Raw genomic sequence first — 18,784 nt, forward strand, 5'->3', positions numbered from 1 at the left:
GAAATAAATACAAAACTAGAGCCAAACTAAAACTGAAATTAGACATTAAAAGTAAATAGTATAGTGAATAGATAAAATAATAATAACTGAAGGACTTATGAAAGCACATTTTTCTCTACATTTTGAAATAAGCTGCATTAAAAGTCAATAAATCCTAAAACATTAAAAAAAATGTCTGCATGTACTACTCAATAAAGTTCCAGTGCATTTAATCTATTAAATAACAGCAGAGTGAGGGAGTTTTTGGATATGGTAAAGTTAAACTTATTTTAGTGAATTAAGTACCACATTTCAGCTTTGTAAAGTGAAAGTGTCATACGGCCAAGTATGGTGACCCACACTCAGAATTCGTGCTCTGTGTGTGTGCACTTTGGATGGGTTAAAAGCAGAGCAGTGAACACACACACACACAGCAGTGAACACACACCCAGAGCAGTGGGCAGCCATTTATGCTGCGGCGCCCGATGAGCAGTTGGGGGTTCAGTGCCTTGCTCAAGGGAACCTAAGTCGTGGTATTGAAGGTGGTGAGAGAACTGTACATGCACTCCCCCCACCCACAATTCCTGCCGGCCCGAGATTCGAACTCACAACCCTTCGATTGCGAGTCTGACTCACTAACCATTAGGCCACGACTTGTGTAAGGGTGGGGACACAAAGATATCAATTTATCTAGCTTCTTGATAATCCTCATTTGCTTTCTAACAGCTTCATGTGGCCGTAAACATTTAATTTTATTGTGATTTTAAGCAGTATACATCGTTAAAGTTTCACTTTCACCATGACTAATCCGGTAAATGTGGGGCTTACATGGAATAATCATATTTACCTTATATACATAATCATTTTACCTTATGGTACGAATCCAGAGTATCTGCATCAGCAGGAAAGCGATAAAACAAAGACTTGTTCGGGGGAAAACAAAAAAACCTTGAACAACAACATAACATATGAGACTATTAATTGGTTATACAATTCAATTAATAGTATTACAAGTTATACTACAACTGGAAAATACTGTAAATTGATAATCTGTTTTGCGTGATGTCCTTGAATGTGGTCAACAGTGCCTGTAGTCCCATTTAGCAACTTGTTAGCAACTGTCTTTTTTAAGAAACGTAACAGTTTAAAAATAAAAAAATAAAATAAAACACGAGGGATGTAACTGGTGTGTTTTATTTCATAGAATCAAATGTGTAAGTATTTTGAGCTTGTGTGAACCACGGACTTTATTTTAGGGATTAAACCGAAATCCCACTGAAAAAACCCATTGACCCTGGGACGATGGAACCGGAAGTGCTAAAATGCTAACTTGCTTCCGGGTTTTTGCCTACAAAGTGACATCATAGTTTCACCACTCAATAAGTGCTCCAATGTAAACTGTACACATTTAAAGCAACTGTACGCATGTAGTTTTGTGTGTTTTTCGAGTTTGAAACCCCTACAGTTGAGTGTGGAACGTAAAGCAATCTGCCCTTTTCATGGAATTTGATGCACCAGGGGACTCTGTTTTGTTTTATACAAAAGGTGACATCATGCGCCAGACCGCCAGTTATTATTATCTAGCTAAAATGAGCTCAGAGGACTTCAGTGTGATATATTGCTTTTTTGTTGTTGCTTGATTAAAACTTGAAAATGTTGAAAATTGTCATTAATCACTTACATTAATCACTTGTTGTTCTAAACCCGTAAAAGCTTAATTCGTCTTCAGAACACAATTTAAGATATTTTGGATGAAAACCGGGAGGCTTGTGACTGTCCCATTGACTGCCAAATAAATGACACTGTCAAAAGTCCAGAAAAGTATGAAAGACATTGACAGAAAAGTCCATCTGCCATCAGTGGTTGAATTTTATGAAGCGACAAGAATACTTTTTGTACACGAAGAAAACAAAAATAACGATTCTCTCCACATCACCGTAGCACCATTTTGGAGAAAATCTGCTGAACGCAAACTGCATACGCTATTCTGTGTCAGCCGTGACACAAGAATACGTTTTCTATGTGTATTTACACCTTGATTTGAACGAAAACAATGCATCTGTGCAGCGCGGTTGACACGGAAGAGCGTACGCTGCTTTTTCATAAGAAATTTGTGTACTGTATGTATTTTCAGCTTTCAACATTTTCCACAGAACATTTCCCCCTAAAATGGAGCTGAACTGCCATATCTGAAACCAATTGGAAGACTAACTTACACGGAGTAGACAAATGTTTCTTGTATTTTTGCTGTTGATATGTTTGATAAAAATTCAGGTCAAACAGTAAGCGGCATCTGAAACATTATTTACTACAGTTGTAATTTTGCAGTGTAAATTGCAATAGTGTATATTGAATTTCTTGATCAAATATAAGGATTTGACATATTTAATAAGGTTAAACAATATTGGACTTTGTAAAGGGTAACATCCTGAGGTGAATATTAAAAACAGATGCAGATTTAACTATGTAAAAACGGATAAATCACAGCTGAAAGTATTGCTACCGAATAAATCTTTTACACCACCAAAAATGTTGGTGATGCTGTTCTTTTGTTATTAACATAATGATACAATGCATATTTGACAATGTGACACGATATATATATATATATTTTTTACATTGAACACATTAAATATTACATAAGTATGTGATTTAATGTGCATTTCCATCAAATGTTTGATCTTAAATTTCACATAAGGTGGTATTAAAAAGTTAATATCTGTAGCGCTCTGTAACAGCACATAAAAGTGCAGGAACTTGATCAATTCTATATCAAGAGAGTAAAATGGAACACAAGATCACATAACATGGCTGTACTTTTAAAGTGAGGCGTTACGTAAAGCCCCTTTTTGATCTGGAGCTTTCTGCGAATCCCACGACTGCAATGTTCAGCAGGAAAGCTAGAGACACGTAGCACACCTCATACACAAACCCGTATGATGGAATGCACAGTGCCATAATGATTTTAATAACAGTTGCAGATGTATATAATTTTAAACCAATGGACTTCCTTTAGGAAATTGCTATCAGATTTATTAAGCATGAGTGAGAGAGGCAAGGTCTGATCATGCCACCAAAACACCACTGTGTTGTTTCCGTGTGGTGCATGCTAATGGTATGCAAATGCACTGAGGAAAAACCTGCCCTGGATCGCCCGTATTAGCCATGGTCTCTGTTTTCTGGTTTAATCCACGATTGCACTTTACTGTTCTGCCCTGGCTCCTGATTAACACTGCCCTCAAACACAACATTTATGCACAATCAAGTCCTTGCAAACACACTTCCTAATGGGTTGACTCATTTTCCTGCGTTTGGAGCATTTTTGCTTATTCCCACCCAGTTTTACCCACCTCATTCCGCAACTGGTTTATGAAGGTCACTCATTAGTTGTGTCACTCTGACACACACATCGGATCCCCAGACTCTCAATCCAAAACCTCTAACCTTTCACAATCTGTTCTGTCTAGCCAGAGTTCACCTGTTAGCCACAATTCAGCTGAAAAGTGTGTATATTTACACATAACACAGACAGGCCATCAAATATCCTCTATAAACCGTGTAATCACACCAGATTCTCTCATGTGAGTTTTTACACGTATACAGGCATACACGAGTCGACTATGAAATTATTAAGTAGATGTAAATGATTCAAATGATGCATGACTCATCATTTGTGTTGACTAGCATTGTTAAAAACTTAGTTTCTGCAACTACTGCACATGGATACTGATTTTCAAAAACCTAAAACCATCACAAAAGCACAATGGACGGTTTAAGCATGGTAAATGTATTTGTGCACATGGGCAGTCTGTTAATAACTGTGTAAGAGGGTTTGTTTAACAAGTCACTGACATAATCAAATGTCAAAAATTGAGCAGCAAATTTAAGAAAAAAAAAAGCACGGTAACATAAAAATCAAGGAGAATATCATAAAATAAAACTGAATAAGCTGCAAATACATCTCACATCAGTTAACAAACTATTAGAAATTGTTTTTGTAATTTGAAATATTTTTTTTAATAATCGAGTAGTAGGTAGGCTATACAAATAATAATTAGATACAATTGTTTGTATTTGATTATCCACTTCATCCAGCACACTTTAATCTCTGCGTTCTTGTTTGTTTTTCTGAGTGATAAACCGTTTCAGATGATTCATAGATGGAGGTGCACAGTAACTTAGTTTGTGTAATCAACAGGCACATCATAAAACCATCTCATGGTAGAGCCATACCTACACCTGCGGGCGCCACAGCGTTCAATGTATGTACAAACGCCCTGCTGCTCATAACATTATTAAGTCAAAGTTCTGTTTCAATTCACATGTATCAATTCAATTTCACCTAAGATAAGAAAAGGACAAAGTACAACATGTGGACGGGGGTGAACTTGGACAGAAGGGAGGTGGGATGGATCTAGAGGCGATTGGACAGTCAGCACGGGGGGACACGTTATAAAACGTCTGAACATCCTTGAGAACTGCCTTTTTGAAGTGGTGGGAAAGAAAACAATCCGGCTTGTCTCATATTAACATTTCAGCCATGAGTGGATGCCCATATTTTCAGAAGAAATTTGTGTATGTATTTTCAGCTTACAATATTTTTCGATATTTGAGATCATTTACTGCTAATTTCACCGCACATTTCCCCCTAAAATGGAGCCAATCATATGTCTGCCATATCTGAAGACTAACCTACACTGACAAATGTTTCTTGTATTTTTGCTGTTGATGCGTTTGATGAAAATACAGGTCAAACAGTAAGGAGCATCTGAAAGAAGATGAGAATGATGATTCTCAGACTGGAATTAACAAGGCCAGTAAAGGAGGTCTTATTTATGGTGACTATCTGCAGGTAAACTACACATTAGCTTATGCATATTAATTGTATATTTTTATATATTTTAATAAGCATAAAGCATAGCATCTCCTAAAATAGTTCATGATTAATTGGTGAGCAGCCCTCGAATCTAAAGTTGATTGTGCTCTGTATGTATGAGTTGCCAAATTGGAAAATGCATGCATTTCAGATTTTAATGGCAAACTGTGAACTATGAAAACAGAACTTTGTTCTATTTTAAGTAGACACACTAAGTTTGGTTATGTCGGAATTTTTGGCTTGCTTTCCATGAGACAAAAATGATCTCTCATCCCCGTAGCTGGATAAAATAGTGACATCTCAGGTGCTTCAAAGTGAGCTGAAGGGAAACAAGATCCATGACGAACATCTGTTCATTGTCACACATCAAGGTGAGCCAAACAAACGCTAAACAGCCTTCAGGCAAATCAGTCTTAGCCTCACTCCATTGAACGCTCCCAAAACACGACAGAAAAAAAGCCCATTTCTCTGAATGTTAACAAGTTTCACTGCGGCCGAAAATAGGCAAGACGGCTAACTCAAAAACTTAACAACACAATGCTGAATGTAACCCATGTTCTGTATCTGATTTAACAATATAACGTGAACAATCAAGCATCTACCGCACAAGTAAATCCAGCCTTACTCAAACTCACAATCCATATGCACATATTACACAAATAAATACATACTGAAATATAATGACTTTCATAACCTTGAGTTCAATGGCACTGCACCTTGAAATGGAATGACTTTTCACATGTAACCTGAAGAAATGATTAACTCATTCCTTGTATTGCAGCATATGAACTGTGGTTTAAACAAGTTCTGTGGGAGCTGGACTCAGTGAGAGAAATCTTCACCAGTGGACATGTGAGTAGCCTCGAACATGAAGATTTGTGTTACGGTGTTAAGAACAGCTGATTTAGCACCCTTTTTTTCTCCTTACTTGAATGAACCTGCTTTTAATCAATGAAATAACATTAACATTTAATAAGTCACCTATTAAAATTTGTTAAAGACATTTTTTTTTATGAGAATATTACATCTAATGACGTTTTAAACTGACAGGGCGCAAAGATGAAATTAGAAAGACATGATTAAGGATTTTCATAAATATCTGTAAATAAAAGACAGAACCACAGCAATTATGTTAATGTTATTATCTAATATTATGTGCTATTTCTGCATACTGTTTAAAAGTTTGGGGTTGGTAAAATGTTTCTATGCTTTTTATTTAATTTTTTTTTAAGAAGTCTCTTACTGTACGTTCACTAAAGCTGTAATATTGTAAAATAGCATTATTATTTTTTTTCTATTTAAATATGTTTTAAATTGCAATTTATTCCGGTGATGGCAAAGCTGAATTTTCAGCAGTCATTATTCCAGTCTTCAATGTTAATCATTTTAATATGCCAATATGATACTCAACATTTCTTATATTAATTAAAAGTGAAAACGGTTTGGCTGGAAACTGTGATATATATATATATATATATATATATATACAGTACAGACCAAAAGTTTGGAAACATTACTATTTTTAATGTTTTTGAAAGAAGTTTCTTCTGCTCATCAAGCATTTATTGCATGCATTTACTGCATTTATTTGATCAAAAATACAGAAAAAATGTAATATTGTGATATATTATTACAATTTAAAATAATTGTTTTTAAATGTATTATACTTTAAATTATCATTTATTTCTGTGATGCAAAGCTGAATTTTTAGGATCATTATCACATGATCCTCTAGAAATCATTCTAATATGATGATTCATTATCAAAGTTGGAAACAGTTCTGCTGCTTAATATTTTTTCAGAACATGTGATACTTTTTTAGGATACTTTGATGAATAAAAAGAAAAAAAAAGAAGCTTTGTTTTTAAAACATAAATATTTTGTAATAACTATATACACTACTGGTCAGTAATTTTCTTTTCTTTCTTTTTTTTAAATAAAATCAATACTTTTATTCAGCAAGGATGTGTTAAATTGATAAAAAGTGATAGTAAAGAAAATATATTATTAGAATATATATTATTAGATTTTTTTTTAATTATGAATAAATGCAGTTCTTTTTAACCTTTTATTCATCAAATATATTAGACAGCAGAACTGTTTCCAACACTCATAATAAATCTGAATATTAGAATGATTTCTAAATGATCATGTGATAGACTGGATGTTACATGTGACACTGAAGGCTGGAGTAATGATGCTGAAAATTCAGCTTTGCATCACGGGAATAAATTATTTTTTTTAAGTATATTCAAACAGAAAACTATTATTTTAAGTTGTAATAATATTTCACAATATTACTGTTTTTTCTGTATTTTTGATCAAATAAATGCAGGTTTGATGAACAGAAGAAACTCCTTTCAAAAACATAAAAAACAGTAATGTTTCCAAACTTTTGGTCTGTACTGTATATATATATATATATATATATATATATTTATATACACACACACACATATATATATATATATATATATATTTTTTTTTTTTTTTTTCAAGATTCTTTGATGAATGGAAAGTAAAAACAAAAAACAAAACGGCAATTATTTTAATTAAACTTGATTATTTGTATTAACATTATAAATGTCATTAATTTGTTGCATAAAAATATTAATATTTAAAAAGTTTTTATTTTTTATTATTAAGTCACATTTTATAAGGATATTTGGGATTCTTGTCAAAGTGCCACATATTTATGCTTCTAAACCTAATAATAATAATTCAGTTCATTTATTGTTTGGGAGCCATTAGGACAATGATGAACAGCCTGAACCATCAGTATTATGATGTAGGCTATGATTCGGTTCAAAGAAAGGATGTCCACTGCAGCATGAGGCTGCCACCTTCAGTCTAGTTTACGATACTTCTCCAGTTAAATGGCATGTGTCAGGGACATTATAAAGACTGTTGAAAATGAATCGAAATGCACTGCATATTTTCCCAGGTACGTGACGAGCGAAACATGCTCAAAGTCAACACTCGCATCCACAGGATTGTGATAATATTCAGACTGTTGCTTGACCAGTTTGCGGTTCTGGAAACCATGACTGCCTTAGACTTCTATGACTTCAGGTAAGGTGTATATAATTCGTATTATTTGTATTCCTAATACTGTAATAAAAAAAAATACCCACTGCCAAACAATTACTGAAAACAAGTAGGCCATAACATTTTCTGGATAACAGCAATGTTTTGGCAAACTTGCTGTTGGAAATGTGCTAACACTCAAGAGACGGGATAGAGCCAACGCAGTAAATAAGCACTGGATGGCACTCATTTGTTAAATCAAAATCAATGGCAGTGTTTAGCATAATTGTGTTTAGCCCAATTGATCTGCGTTTTTTTTGTGCACAGGGAATACCTCTCATCTGCTTCAGGCTTCCAGAGTCTGCAGTTTCGACTGTTGGAAAATAAGATTGGGGTCCCTCACAGCCAGAGGGTCCCCTACAACAGAAGGCATTACCGGGACAATTTCAATGACCAGGAAAGTGAGCTGCTCCTCCACTCAGAGCAGGAGCCCACGCTGCTGCAGCTAGTGGAGGTAAACCTGAGGGAAATGATATTAGAAGATGAAATATTAGCTGTGAGGTCATGAATAGTGTATTAATCAAAGAACCATAACTTACTGGACTTCACTGCAGGTTATTGGTATTCAGAGAGGAATAGGCCACATGACCAATTTATATATCAAGTCAGGATTAATCTAACGGACAGCAACCTGCTGATTAACATTTCTCATAATCAATCAATACTTTTCAGCAATGGCTGGAGAGAACGCCTGGCTTGGAGGAAGACGGATTCGATTTTTGGGGGAAACTGGAAACCAATATTTTCGAGGGGCTCAGGAGAGAAAAGGAAAAAATAGAGGTATGCTGAGAATCCCTGGATAATTCTGTGTAATTCTCCCATCTCAGTTGTAAGTGATAACTCTCGTTTCCTCTTTACAGCAAAAACCAGCCTCGGAAATGAAAGAGGAGATGATGGCCGAGCTCATTAAGCAGAGAGACATTTTCTTATCGCTCTTTGATGAGAAAAGGCACAATCACTTAGTAAGCACAGGTCAGAGAACCTCTTGAGATGCTTCAGAGATACAATGTCAAGTGACACATCCACTAGCTAGAACATCTGAATATCTGCTTCTGTCGATGCAGGTCAGAGGAGGCTGTCCTATAAAGCACTGCAAGGAGCCCTGATGATCTACTTCTACAGGTACATCATCTATCTGCTAATTTAATCAGAAAAGCAAGAGATGATGTTCTACCACCTCTCACCAAAAATACAGAAAAAAAACAGTAATATTGTGAAATATTATTAAAACAAAAATTGTCCAGTCATTACTCCAACTTCAGTGTAACATAATCCTTCAGGGAGGAGCCTCGCTTTCAGGTTCCTTTCCAGCTCCTGACATCTCTGATGGACATCGACACCCTGATGACAAAATGGAGATGTATGTGATAACACTGAAAACAAAGCATCAGAACACCAAATAAACCTGACCCATAACGCCCTATAAACCCTGAATAAAAGAGAACAGATTTTCTTTTGCAAATCAATAACAATTTTATTGTACTTCCTGCATAATTTATGCTGACATTTTCCCCTAGACAACCATGTGTGTATGGTGCACAGAATGATTGGCAGTAAAGACGGCACAGGTGGCTCATCAGGCTATCAGTACCTGCGCTCCACTGTCAGGTAGGTCTCCAGATGAAACACTCTGCATCTGCTGGAATTATCCATGTGAAACACAATGCTGGAAAATGAGATGTGAATTTCCAGCAATATGCAAACCATCTTCTAAACGCGAAGCACTCGAATGTATTGATAAGCCTTGTGGATGTTTTGCCAGTGATCGCTACAAGGTGTTTGTGGATCTGTTTAACCTGGCCACCTTCCTGGTTCCGAGGGAGTGGGTTCCCAAGCTGGACCCGAGTGAGCACACCTTCCTGTACATGGCCGAATGCTGCGACAGCTCCTACTGCAGCAGCAGCGATGACTCAGACTAAAAAGATGGAGGGATGAGAAAAGGATGGACCGTGGTTGCAGAGTACAAAAGAAGAAGAAAAAGACTACCTTCCGCAATATCTGTCACCAAAAACCTTTTAAATGGCAGAATGAGAGGCTACAAAGCTGTGCTGATTTTACAGATGTTCCAGAATATGTGTCAATTTAACAACTGCCTCAACAAAATCTCTACATCAGTGAAACTGTTGATTCGCTTGTGTATATACGGTCAATATAATGTAGTATTATAAAATGTATAATTAAACTATTTCTATTTTGTAAATACAATACACACAAATACAGATATAGAGAAACTTTGTTTATTTGGGGGGGGGGGGGGCAAACGTTGTTGGTCAAAATGTAAACTTGGAAAGAATAGAGTTTATATACTATACAGTAAGTAAACATTTCTGATTATTCCTAAAATGTAAAAAATAATGAAAAGTAAGCTTTGTAGTTACAAGTGTTTCTAAAAGCAGATCATACAAAATATCTTGCACATGCTTTAGTAATAAGCACTTTTTCTTTCAAAACTCTTTAAGGCTGTCATTATTAGTACTGACATATAATAATATTTTCACCTTTTTGCAGACGAGATCCCTTGTGTGTCCTATATCAGTGCAATGTCACAATACATTAAGTCTTCAGTTGTGCACTGATATAAACGAACAGTGTTTTCTGAACATTAAAACAATCTTATTGATGAATCTAGCTGGTGTGCGTTGCATAACTAAAATGAAATCCGGCTTGGACTCTGATTATTTTGGGCTACAGTGGCTGGGATTAGGAATGTGGTGTATTAGCATACGTGCTTTGCAACCGAGAGGCAACAGGATTTGTTATCCACATCCCCGTGAGAATTTTTACAATTCTCATCAGCTATTTATACTGGAGGATTTCCATCCTTAGGGTGATATTTTTAAATGTGGATCTGCCACAGCCTTTTCACGGAAGTACGAAGATTATCGACAATTACACAAAAACAGCAGCAACATTGTCCGCAATGCCTGGGAAAAGAAAAACAGAGGCTATTGATTGTCATCTGACATTGCGTAAAGTCATCCTAAGAAATAGACAAACAAGATCACGACCTCACAATCACCTCACTACATCACTTCCAAATGATCTGATATGAATTAAAACATGATTGACTAGGCACTTATGATTTGATTTTCACCCTGCAAACAGTATTGAGTGTATGCCAACATCTAAACATTTCATGAATATTTATGAATGCACACCATGCCACATAACAGCAGAATGCATTACCTGTCAAACTGTAAAAAAGCATTAGTAGTGGGTCACTAAACTTACCACACATGTCATTCCCTATTTTTATGTAAGCATATCCATTGTCACCCCATGAGGTCCCCCATGAATTGCGTACTATCCAATATGGCACTTCCCCTGTGATAAATATGAAGACATAATGAAAATATACCCCCAGATGGGAAATGATTAACAAGTGGTTCTACATAGTGTACACTTTTAATGTTATGAAATGATTAATAATGCTAGCAATAACAGTTTTGGCATGACACAGAGCATCAATTTCTCTACTTTACACTGAAAGTACTTAATTCAAACTAGTAAACTAACAAGAGAAAACAACTCATCGGAAAGGATAAACGCTGTGGACAGCTGGCTGATTATAGTGCAGATGCACCAGGCTGTTAGCTGGGATGTTGGCGCATAGCCAGTGTTTGCCAGTGTCTGCTCAATTCTGTGCCCTTGACAGGACGTAATCCGTGAAGGCCAGCGCTTTGAACCTTTATATGCTCTGAGGCACAAGTGAAGAGTGTTTAACCGCCCGTGTCTGTGTACCTGTGGTATCATAACCAGTGATCAGTACAGCATGGTTGGCATTGCGGCTGGAGCAGTGGTGCTGTATGATGCCACCCAGATAATCCTGCCAGCTGATGGCATCCACAATGACAACAAGAGGTCCCGACTCCACCAGCACACTCATCATCATCACCTCTTCATGTCCACTACAACAACATATCAATCCCAGCTGGTTAGGACAGAAATCTTGTCTCATCTCAATAAGGAGACACAGTGACATTTGGCACAAATGTAAGACAACGAAACACGTGAGAAGTGCATTTGGTCTTGGACCAGCGGTACGTGGTCAGTGGCCGTTCAGCACCTGACCCTAAATTGCAAACAGAGTTGACAAGAACAGATGAGTAAACATAAAATGCTGGCCCACAACCTGACAGACTTCAACCTTGAATTTGAATAGTACATGAGGTCTACACTGCACTTAGTGCAACAGCACAGCAGACTGATGATGTAAAGCTCAAGCCATCTGATTACCTGAAGTCATACGCTGAGTAATTCTTCACAGCCACTCCGGCGTGAGACTGAGGAAAGTACTGGCAGATCCCAGCCTTGTCTTCGAACGGATAATCCGCCTCATTTACTAACTTTAGTTTGGTCTGAAATTAAAAAAAGATATATAAAAGAGGATATAAGAATGTGCCAATTACAGGATTACCAGGATGACATCCACCTTTAATCAGCAGCTTGTTGTGGCTTGTACAGATAACTTCACTTTAAGTCTCTCAGAACTGATGCAGCTAGCTAATTAATTAAAGCCCTACTAATTAAAAAGCTTGTTCCAAAAAACAGGTGTCATTTAAAAGCTCAGAATGTGCACTTCACAATACATATCGTTGATCTGACCAGCTTAATTACTGCTTTTTATGTTTTTGTTCGCTAAATTGAGGGAATATGAATAATGATAATAGGAAAATAATAACATATACAAACCCTGTTGCACAGCCACTCAAAAGTTCAGGGTCAGTAAGATTTATTCATCAACATTGCAGTAAAAATAGTAATATTGTGAGATATTATTACAATTATTAGTTATATCATCACAAGTAAAGGAGAAAGCAGATGACAGCACCTGTGCGAGCCAATCCAGAGCTCCGACAGGAGATCCGCCATCGCAGCCCTTGTTTTTATAAGAGCAGTCTATAACCTGCTGCACACTGAGCTGCTGCAGGTTTCCACTATCTTTAGCAGATACCGTTTCAATGGCCTCCACCGCACTAAAGGCCCAGCATCCTCCACACTACACAAAAGTGAAAGAAGACATGCTAAAAAAGGCATTTATTTTGAGGATTTGCATGAGTGGGAAAAAGTTCAGATCTAAAGTCTAATCTTAAAATCTACCCCTACCGACTCCTGGTTTCGGACTGGCCCGACAACTCCATGGTCCCTCCAATCAAACTTGGGTGGATAATTCATCTTAACTCGAATTCCAGACCTGGAGGGGTCGAACTTTGGAGCTGTCTCAGTCCAGGCTGTGAGATATCGCTCTGAGAAGAAAAAAAAATGAAACATATTAGTTACCATCATACAAAATGCATTTATCTGTAAGCATCCATAACCTGCATATAGTCACCTCTGAATTGTTGTGGAGATAAGTCTGAGAACTGGTTGATGCCATAACGAGCAGAGTGGTTTGATTTCTTCAGTGCTGAATTCAGAATAGATTGTCTCTTGAGTGAACTCTACAATTAGACAAAACAAGACATGACCAGAGTCACCTTGTGCAACAGGTGTTAATCACATGAGGAAACGTCATATCACATGACAAAAGCTACTGGCTTTAACTTTTGTGTGTGTGTTCCGTAAAACTCATGTTTTAAATTGAGATAGGGTTAGTAACTGTAGATTTACTTTAGAACTGTATAATTTATATAATATCATTTTAATATTTTAATAATTTTACTATTTAGAAATAATAGAATCACCATGTTATTGTCTGCCTCTCAAAATCAAATCAAGTTAAGTAAGCTAACGTTACCTACCTAGACAGCATTTCTAGGTATCCAAGACGCATTAAACTATTTGTGTGAGTAACTTAAGCCATAAGACTGTAAGCTCATCTTTGATGACTAAAACTGCTTCAGTGTCTAGTTCAGTTCACTAGATTTTGAGACGCATCTATTGTCACTTATTATCAGCCGCAGTGATTGAGTTCTTATGGAGCTTTATTTTTAATGACGTAGTCTACTAAACAGGACCCCCATGAAAACGAGATGTTTCATTTAATGGGGTTGATTCGCTAATAAATGTTTATAAATAAATAAATGTACCTGAAAATTAATCCGTCTCTGACTGTTTTCATTTCCTTGCTGAAAAGTCTTCAATCGTTCTCCGTCCGTCAGATATTTCCTGCTTAGTAGTTCGACGCTGTTGGATCCCGAGAGCAGTTCATAGTAAATTATCAAAACAACTAACGTTAAAGTAAACGCCATTTAAAACGTCATTAGTAAACGTCCAGTTAATGTTCTTCTAGTGTACACTTGAGCACTTTTCATGTCTGTTCTCGGTTAGTTCCTGCAGTTGATCAGCGCGCTCTATCGCCCTCTCGCGGCGGATGAAAGCATTGGCCGACACGCTAAACTGAACGAAATAAAATTAATACAATAGCTTCGAATTATATCCGAAAGCAGAAGCAAAAAAAAAAAAAAAAGGATTCCAAGAAACTAAAGGTCACACTTATTGGTGTCCGTATTATTACAAAAGTATAGGAATGCATAAAAAAAATCCTACATCTACTTCATGTTTAATTATTTTTTGAAGCTGCTTTTAATTATATTAAATTACAATTATTGTAGTAATTTAGTAACATTTAAAATAAGTCCTTATGTTTTATTTTTGCTGTCATATTTTCACCAGCCCTATATATTTATAATATTAGTAATAATAATAAAAAATATAATAAAAGTAAAAGTAACAAAAATATTTTAATAATTCCTTATTCATATTTAATCATAAGTTTTATAAAATAAAAATCCAGTTGCTCATCTTTTTTTTTTTTTTTTCCTTTTTCTTTTTGTTTACTCCTCTGTAATTGTGGTGGATGCCACTTGGCATTACAGGCACATTCCAGACATTTATTAAAATCAAGCTGAAATAAAATGATATATAAATATTAGCTTCCATTTTAAACATAAATTACAAATTTTAATGAAAATGTTTCCTTGGAAAATAACTTAAAATAAATTTAAGTTGATGCACTAAAAATAAATAAAATAAAGCTATAAAGATATTTAATATATATATATATCTGACAAAAACTAATTTAATTAAGCTGAAACTAAAATTAAAACTGATAAATAAACTGAAAATATCAAAATAAAAGCTACTTCAAAATAGGGCTGTCACGATATTAGATTTTTTATATCATGGTTATTGTGGCCATAAAAATTCACAATATCGATATATCATGATATCTATAGAAACCTTGGGGGAAAAGATATCAGTCAAATATTTTTTTTTTACTTTGTTTATTGAGTTTTTCTTTTTCCCCCAACGAACATAAGGATACTGATATATGCAGGGCACAAGACTCTGGCTTTCTCTGTCTTCTTTGAAGCTCCTATAAAATTACAAGAGAGAAAATACTGTCAAGTTCAACAGTATGATGAATAAATATTAATGGTAACACTTTACAATAAGATGTCATTTGTTAACATTGCGTAATGCGTAAGTACATGTTGAAATTAGCATGAACTAAGATTAATAAATGCTGTGGAAATATTGTTAATTATTATTAATGTTATTTATATATGTTCACTAATGTAATTAACTAATGTTAACTAATAAACCTTATTGAAGAATGACCGCAGATGAGACATTAAGTGCATGGCACAGTGACCAACTTAACAATTTACAGTTTAATGTAGCAATGTGGTCGCTTAGTTTTTCAAGATCAGTTTTAATCGTGTAACTGTTAACAGATTTGAAAAAACAAATAAAGTGTTACTACGCACAGGCCGTATTGATTGCAAATACAAAAACAAGATGAGTAAAGAAAACGAGATACTTATTAAAATAATCACCCTTTACTTAAATATATGAACACAGAAAACTGCTGTTAACAGGTTAATATAACATTTCCCATTCTATGACTAGTAAAATAATGGCAACTTACTCTGATGAACATGGCTTTCCCCGGAGCAGCTGCGAGCGCTACGTCTTCTTCTTGTGTGACAGTGTCAGCGTTGAGGCACAATACTGCCACCTGGGGGCTCAACCAGGTACTGACACTGGAGTATTTACATGTGGTGATATCATAAGAGAACTGTTTATTTTAAATATTGCGGTTATCACTAATACCGGTATATCGTCACCAGTGTTGGGAAGGTTACTTTGTAAATGTAATAGGTTACAGATTACAAGTTACCCTGTTTAAAATGTAATAGTAGTGTAACTTTTTCAATTACTTTATTAAAGTAATGTAACTAATTACTTTTGAGTACTTTTTGATTACTTTTCTAAATGTGTGAAAATTAAAGAATAATAAATAAAAGCATATACATCAACTTAAATACAGTTATCTAATAAGCATGTGACATATTCTGTGTACTAAACTCCTGAAACATTGGTGTTTTTGCTGTCTCTTTGTATATGATGATAGTTTTCTCAAAATAAGTAAAATGCACATGAAGTGACACAGAGCAGTTCTAGAAATTATGTTTATGTGCTCGTTTACTCCTATATTGAGATGGCAGAGGTTGAAAACACTGCAAGCTTCAGTAGGCCTATGTGTAGAAAATGAAACCATGTCTTTGCCATTAATTTACAGGAGGGGCGGACTGGGAAAAAAATTCAGACTGGAAAATTCAAACTCATACAAACAAATTCATGGACAAAACTATTTTTTGTATGGACCTGACATAAAAAAGTTTTAAATCTTTAATTTGGGGACATGCAAAATAATTAAAAGTTCTCTCCTGAACTGCACCTTCACTTCCATTTTTCTCTTCGGTCTCTTTATTTTGCCCCGTTATCCATCTCTCTCATGACTTTAATACTCAAGATTGAACAAAACTATACTTTACAATACAATACTCTACAATACAATATCTTTATAGAAAAATCCTAATAGTGTACATGAGTCATGTCTTTCCCTTACAAAAAATTACCATGCTTTTATTAGCCTATATAAAAGTAAAATAACCTTGTTTTGTTTTTTGTTTTTTTGCAAATGGATTTGTATTTATTTTTAAATAAATACATCTGTAAAATAATTTTACATTTTTGGTTACCACATTTAAACAATAGTAACCATTTTCTCTGGATTTATAGTTAAATATTAAAAAGCTCCCCCTAAACCTATAAAAAAATCTGATTTTTTTCAGCTAAATTACTACTGTAAAATTACAACAGATAATAATGATGTCCTTTATATAGTATTTTGAGTGATGACTGATGAGCAACGTGCTGCTGCTTGATTAAATAAATAAAAAAACAAAGACAAAAAAGCATCTTTACAGATGAAACTGACCCTAAACCCTGAACAGGAGTTCTGCTTCTCTGCTCCAGCTGTCCACTCTATTCTCTCTCTCTCTCTCTCTCTCTCTCGCATTGATTACTCGGAGTCTGATCCAAACCGTTTGGCGGAGGCGCGGAGAGCGCGCGAGTCATGACTAACACTTCATGACTTATTAGAGATTTAATTATCAAATGGCGGATTCGCAAATGATCGCTTTAGTACATTCGGCAGGCAATTATACAATAATGATATTAAATAGTGGGGCAAAATCGGCTGCCAGGCCACCGGGAATTGTCCCGGTTCTCCCGGTGTCCAGTCCGCGCCTGATTTCCACAGACACGCAGAACGTGCAAGTCATATGTTGCATTTTTGGGACTTAATATTCACAAACACTAGTCCATGTCATGTTTTGATTCAAGTGTACTGACCTACTTTTGATTTAGTCATCCAAAATGTGGGATATTCCTTCCGCGTCATCCAAAATGTGGGGCATTCCGTTTTTATGACTGGGTTCTACGAACCAGACTGTATGTTTTGTGTTCCGCATTCTGGAAATTATTAGGGTGTATGTCTCATAATAGTCAGTGCAATTTGGGAAATAAATCAGTTAAATCTGTATGTGGATGTGTGTAAATATTCAAATGTAATCCCCTTTGTAATCGTAAAAAATTTCATAAGTAACTAATTTATTTACTCATTTTTTCGTAGTAACTGTAACTAATTACAGTTACAATAATTTTGTAATTAAATTACGTAACGCCGTTACATGTAACTAGTTACTCCCCAACACTGATCGTCACACACTAAATTAACACAACATCAATAATGGTTTTTTTGGATATCACGGTTATCGTCAATACCGGTATATCGCGACACCCCTACTTCAAAATATAAATTGTTATAATAGTATATAAATAAGAATAATATAACACTGATTTGTGTTAGTTGTGTTCATTTTAAACCTCACTCAAAGAAAGAAAGCAGTATAGGCAATTATGACAAGTTTAATGCTGAGGCAGTATGTAACATAGGTAGCCCATATCATGACCCACATAAAGCAGATTCTTTATTCACTGAGTGTCTCAGAGTAGAGCTCTGCCCTCTCCTGACCGCGACTCCATATGACATAAAACATCACTGATGCAGAATCAGCACAAAGATCTCTGTGAGTGCAGGCCAGTATGGTCACAATGCCATCCCCCCAAAAACTGGCTACGAAGACGAGAACACAAAAGAGACAGAAACTCTTTTGCACGGACAAGATCCAGGAAAGACAAACTGTGCTAAGAGGCCACTTGAGAGAAAGATATATATATGAATGATATATATATATATATATATATATATATATATATATATATATATATATGTTAGGTCCCCTTGCTTGGAATTGATTAGTATTCGCTGTAAGGACGCCATAGGATTTTCTTTAAATACATGTTTAAAACTTTTTCTTTCTATGTACAGAATACTGTATATCTCTACAAGGAAGTAACGGTGATTTGTCAAGGATTTTCGAGTGCTAATGGGCCAGCACTAAACGTGAAGATGCAGCATTTCAGCATATGAAGGACGAGTTCGTATGCATCTTGCTTAGCTACAAAAGCAGAGATACAAAGCAGTTT

At 35.5% G+C, this 18,784-nt stretch overlaps 2 protein-coding genes across 2 annotated transcripts; one reads left to right on the forward strand and one right to left on the reverse strand.

The window, feature by feature from the left end:
• Nucleotides 1-4,421: 4,421 nt before the first annotated feature.
• On the forward strand, nt 4,422-10,192 carry LOC132113699 (tryptophan 2,3-dioxygenase A). The gene is made up of 12 exons (XM_059521626.1): nt 4,422-4,554; nt 4,729-4,831; nt 5,136-5,226; nt 5,637-5,707; nt 7,800-7,927; nt 8,210-8,396; nt 8,615-8,722; nt 8,803-8,914; nt 9,007-9,064; nt 9,223-9,302; nt 9,460-9,550; nt 9,705-10,192. Exons 1-12 carry the CDS (start codon nt 4,520-4,522, stop codon nt 9,859-9,861), a joined length of 1,221 nt encoding a protein of 406 aa, XP_059377609.1. The 5' UTR covers nt 4,422-4,519; the 3' UTR covers nt 9,862-10,192.
• Nucleotides 10,189-14,238, reverse strand: LOC132113700 (cathepsin O-like). The gene is made up of 8 exons (XM_059521627.1): nt 13,972-14,238; nt 13,275-13,383; nt 13,049-13,188; nt 12,774-12,941; nt 12,179-12,300; nt 11,684-11,850; nt 11,174-11,266; nt 10,189-10,866 (listed from the first exon to the last, which is right to left on the reverse strand). Exons 1-8 carry the CDS (start codon nt 14,131-14,133, stop codon nt 10,832-10,834), a joined length of 996 nt encoding a protein of 331 aa, XP_059377610.1. The 5' UTR covers nt 14,134-14,238; the 3' UTR covers nt 10,189-10,831.
• Between the last annotated feature and the right edge of the window lie 4,546 nt (nt 14,239-18,784).

Source organism: Carassius carassius, chromosome 33, assembly GCF_963082965.1.
Source record: "Carassius carassius chromosome 33, fCarCar2.1, whole genome shotgun sequence".
NCBI lineage: Eukaryota > Metazoa > Chordata > Actinopteri > Cypriniformes > Cyprinidae > Carassius > Carassius carassius.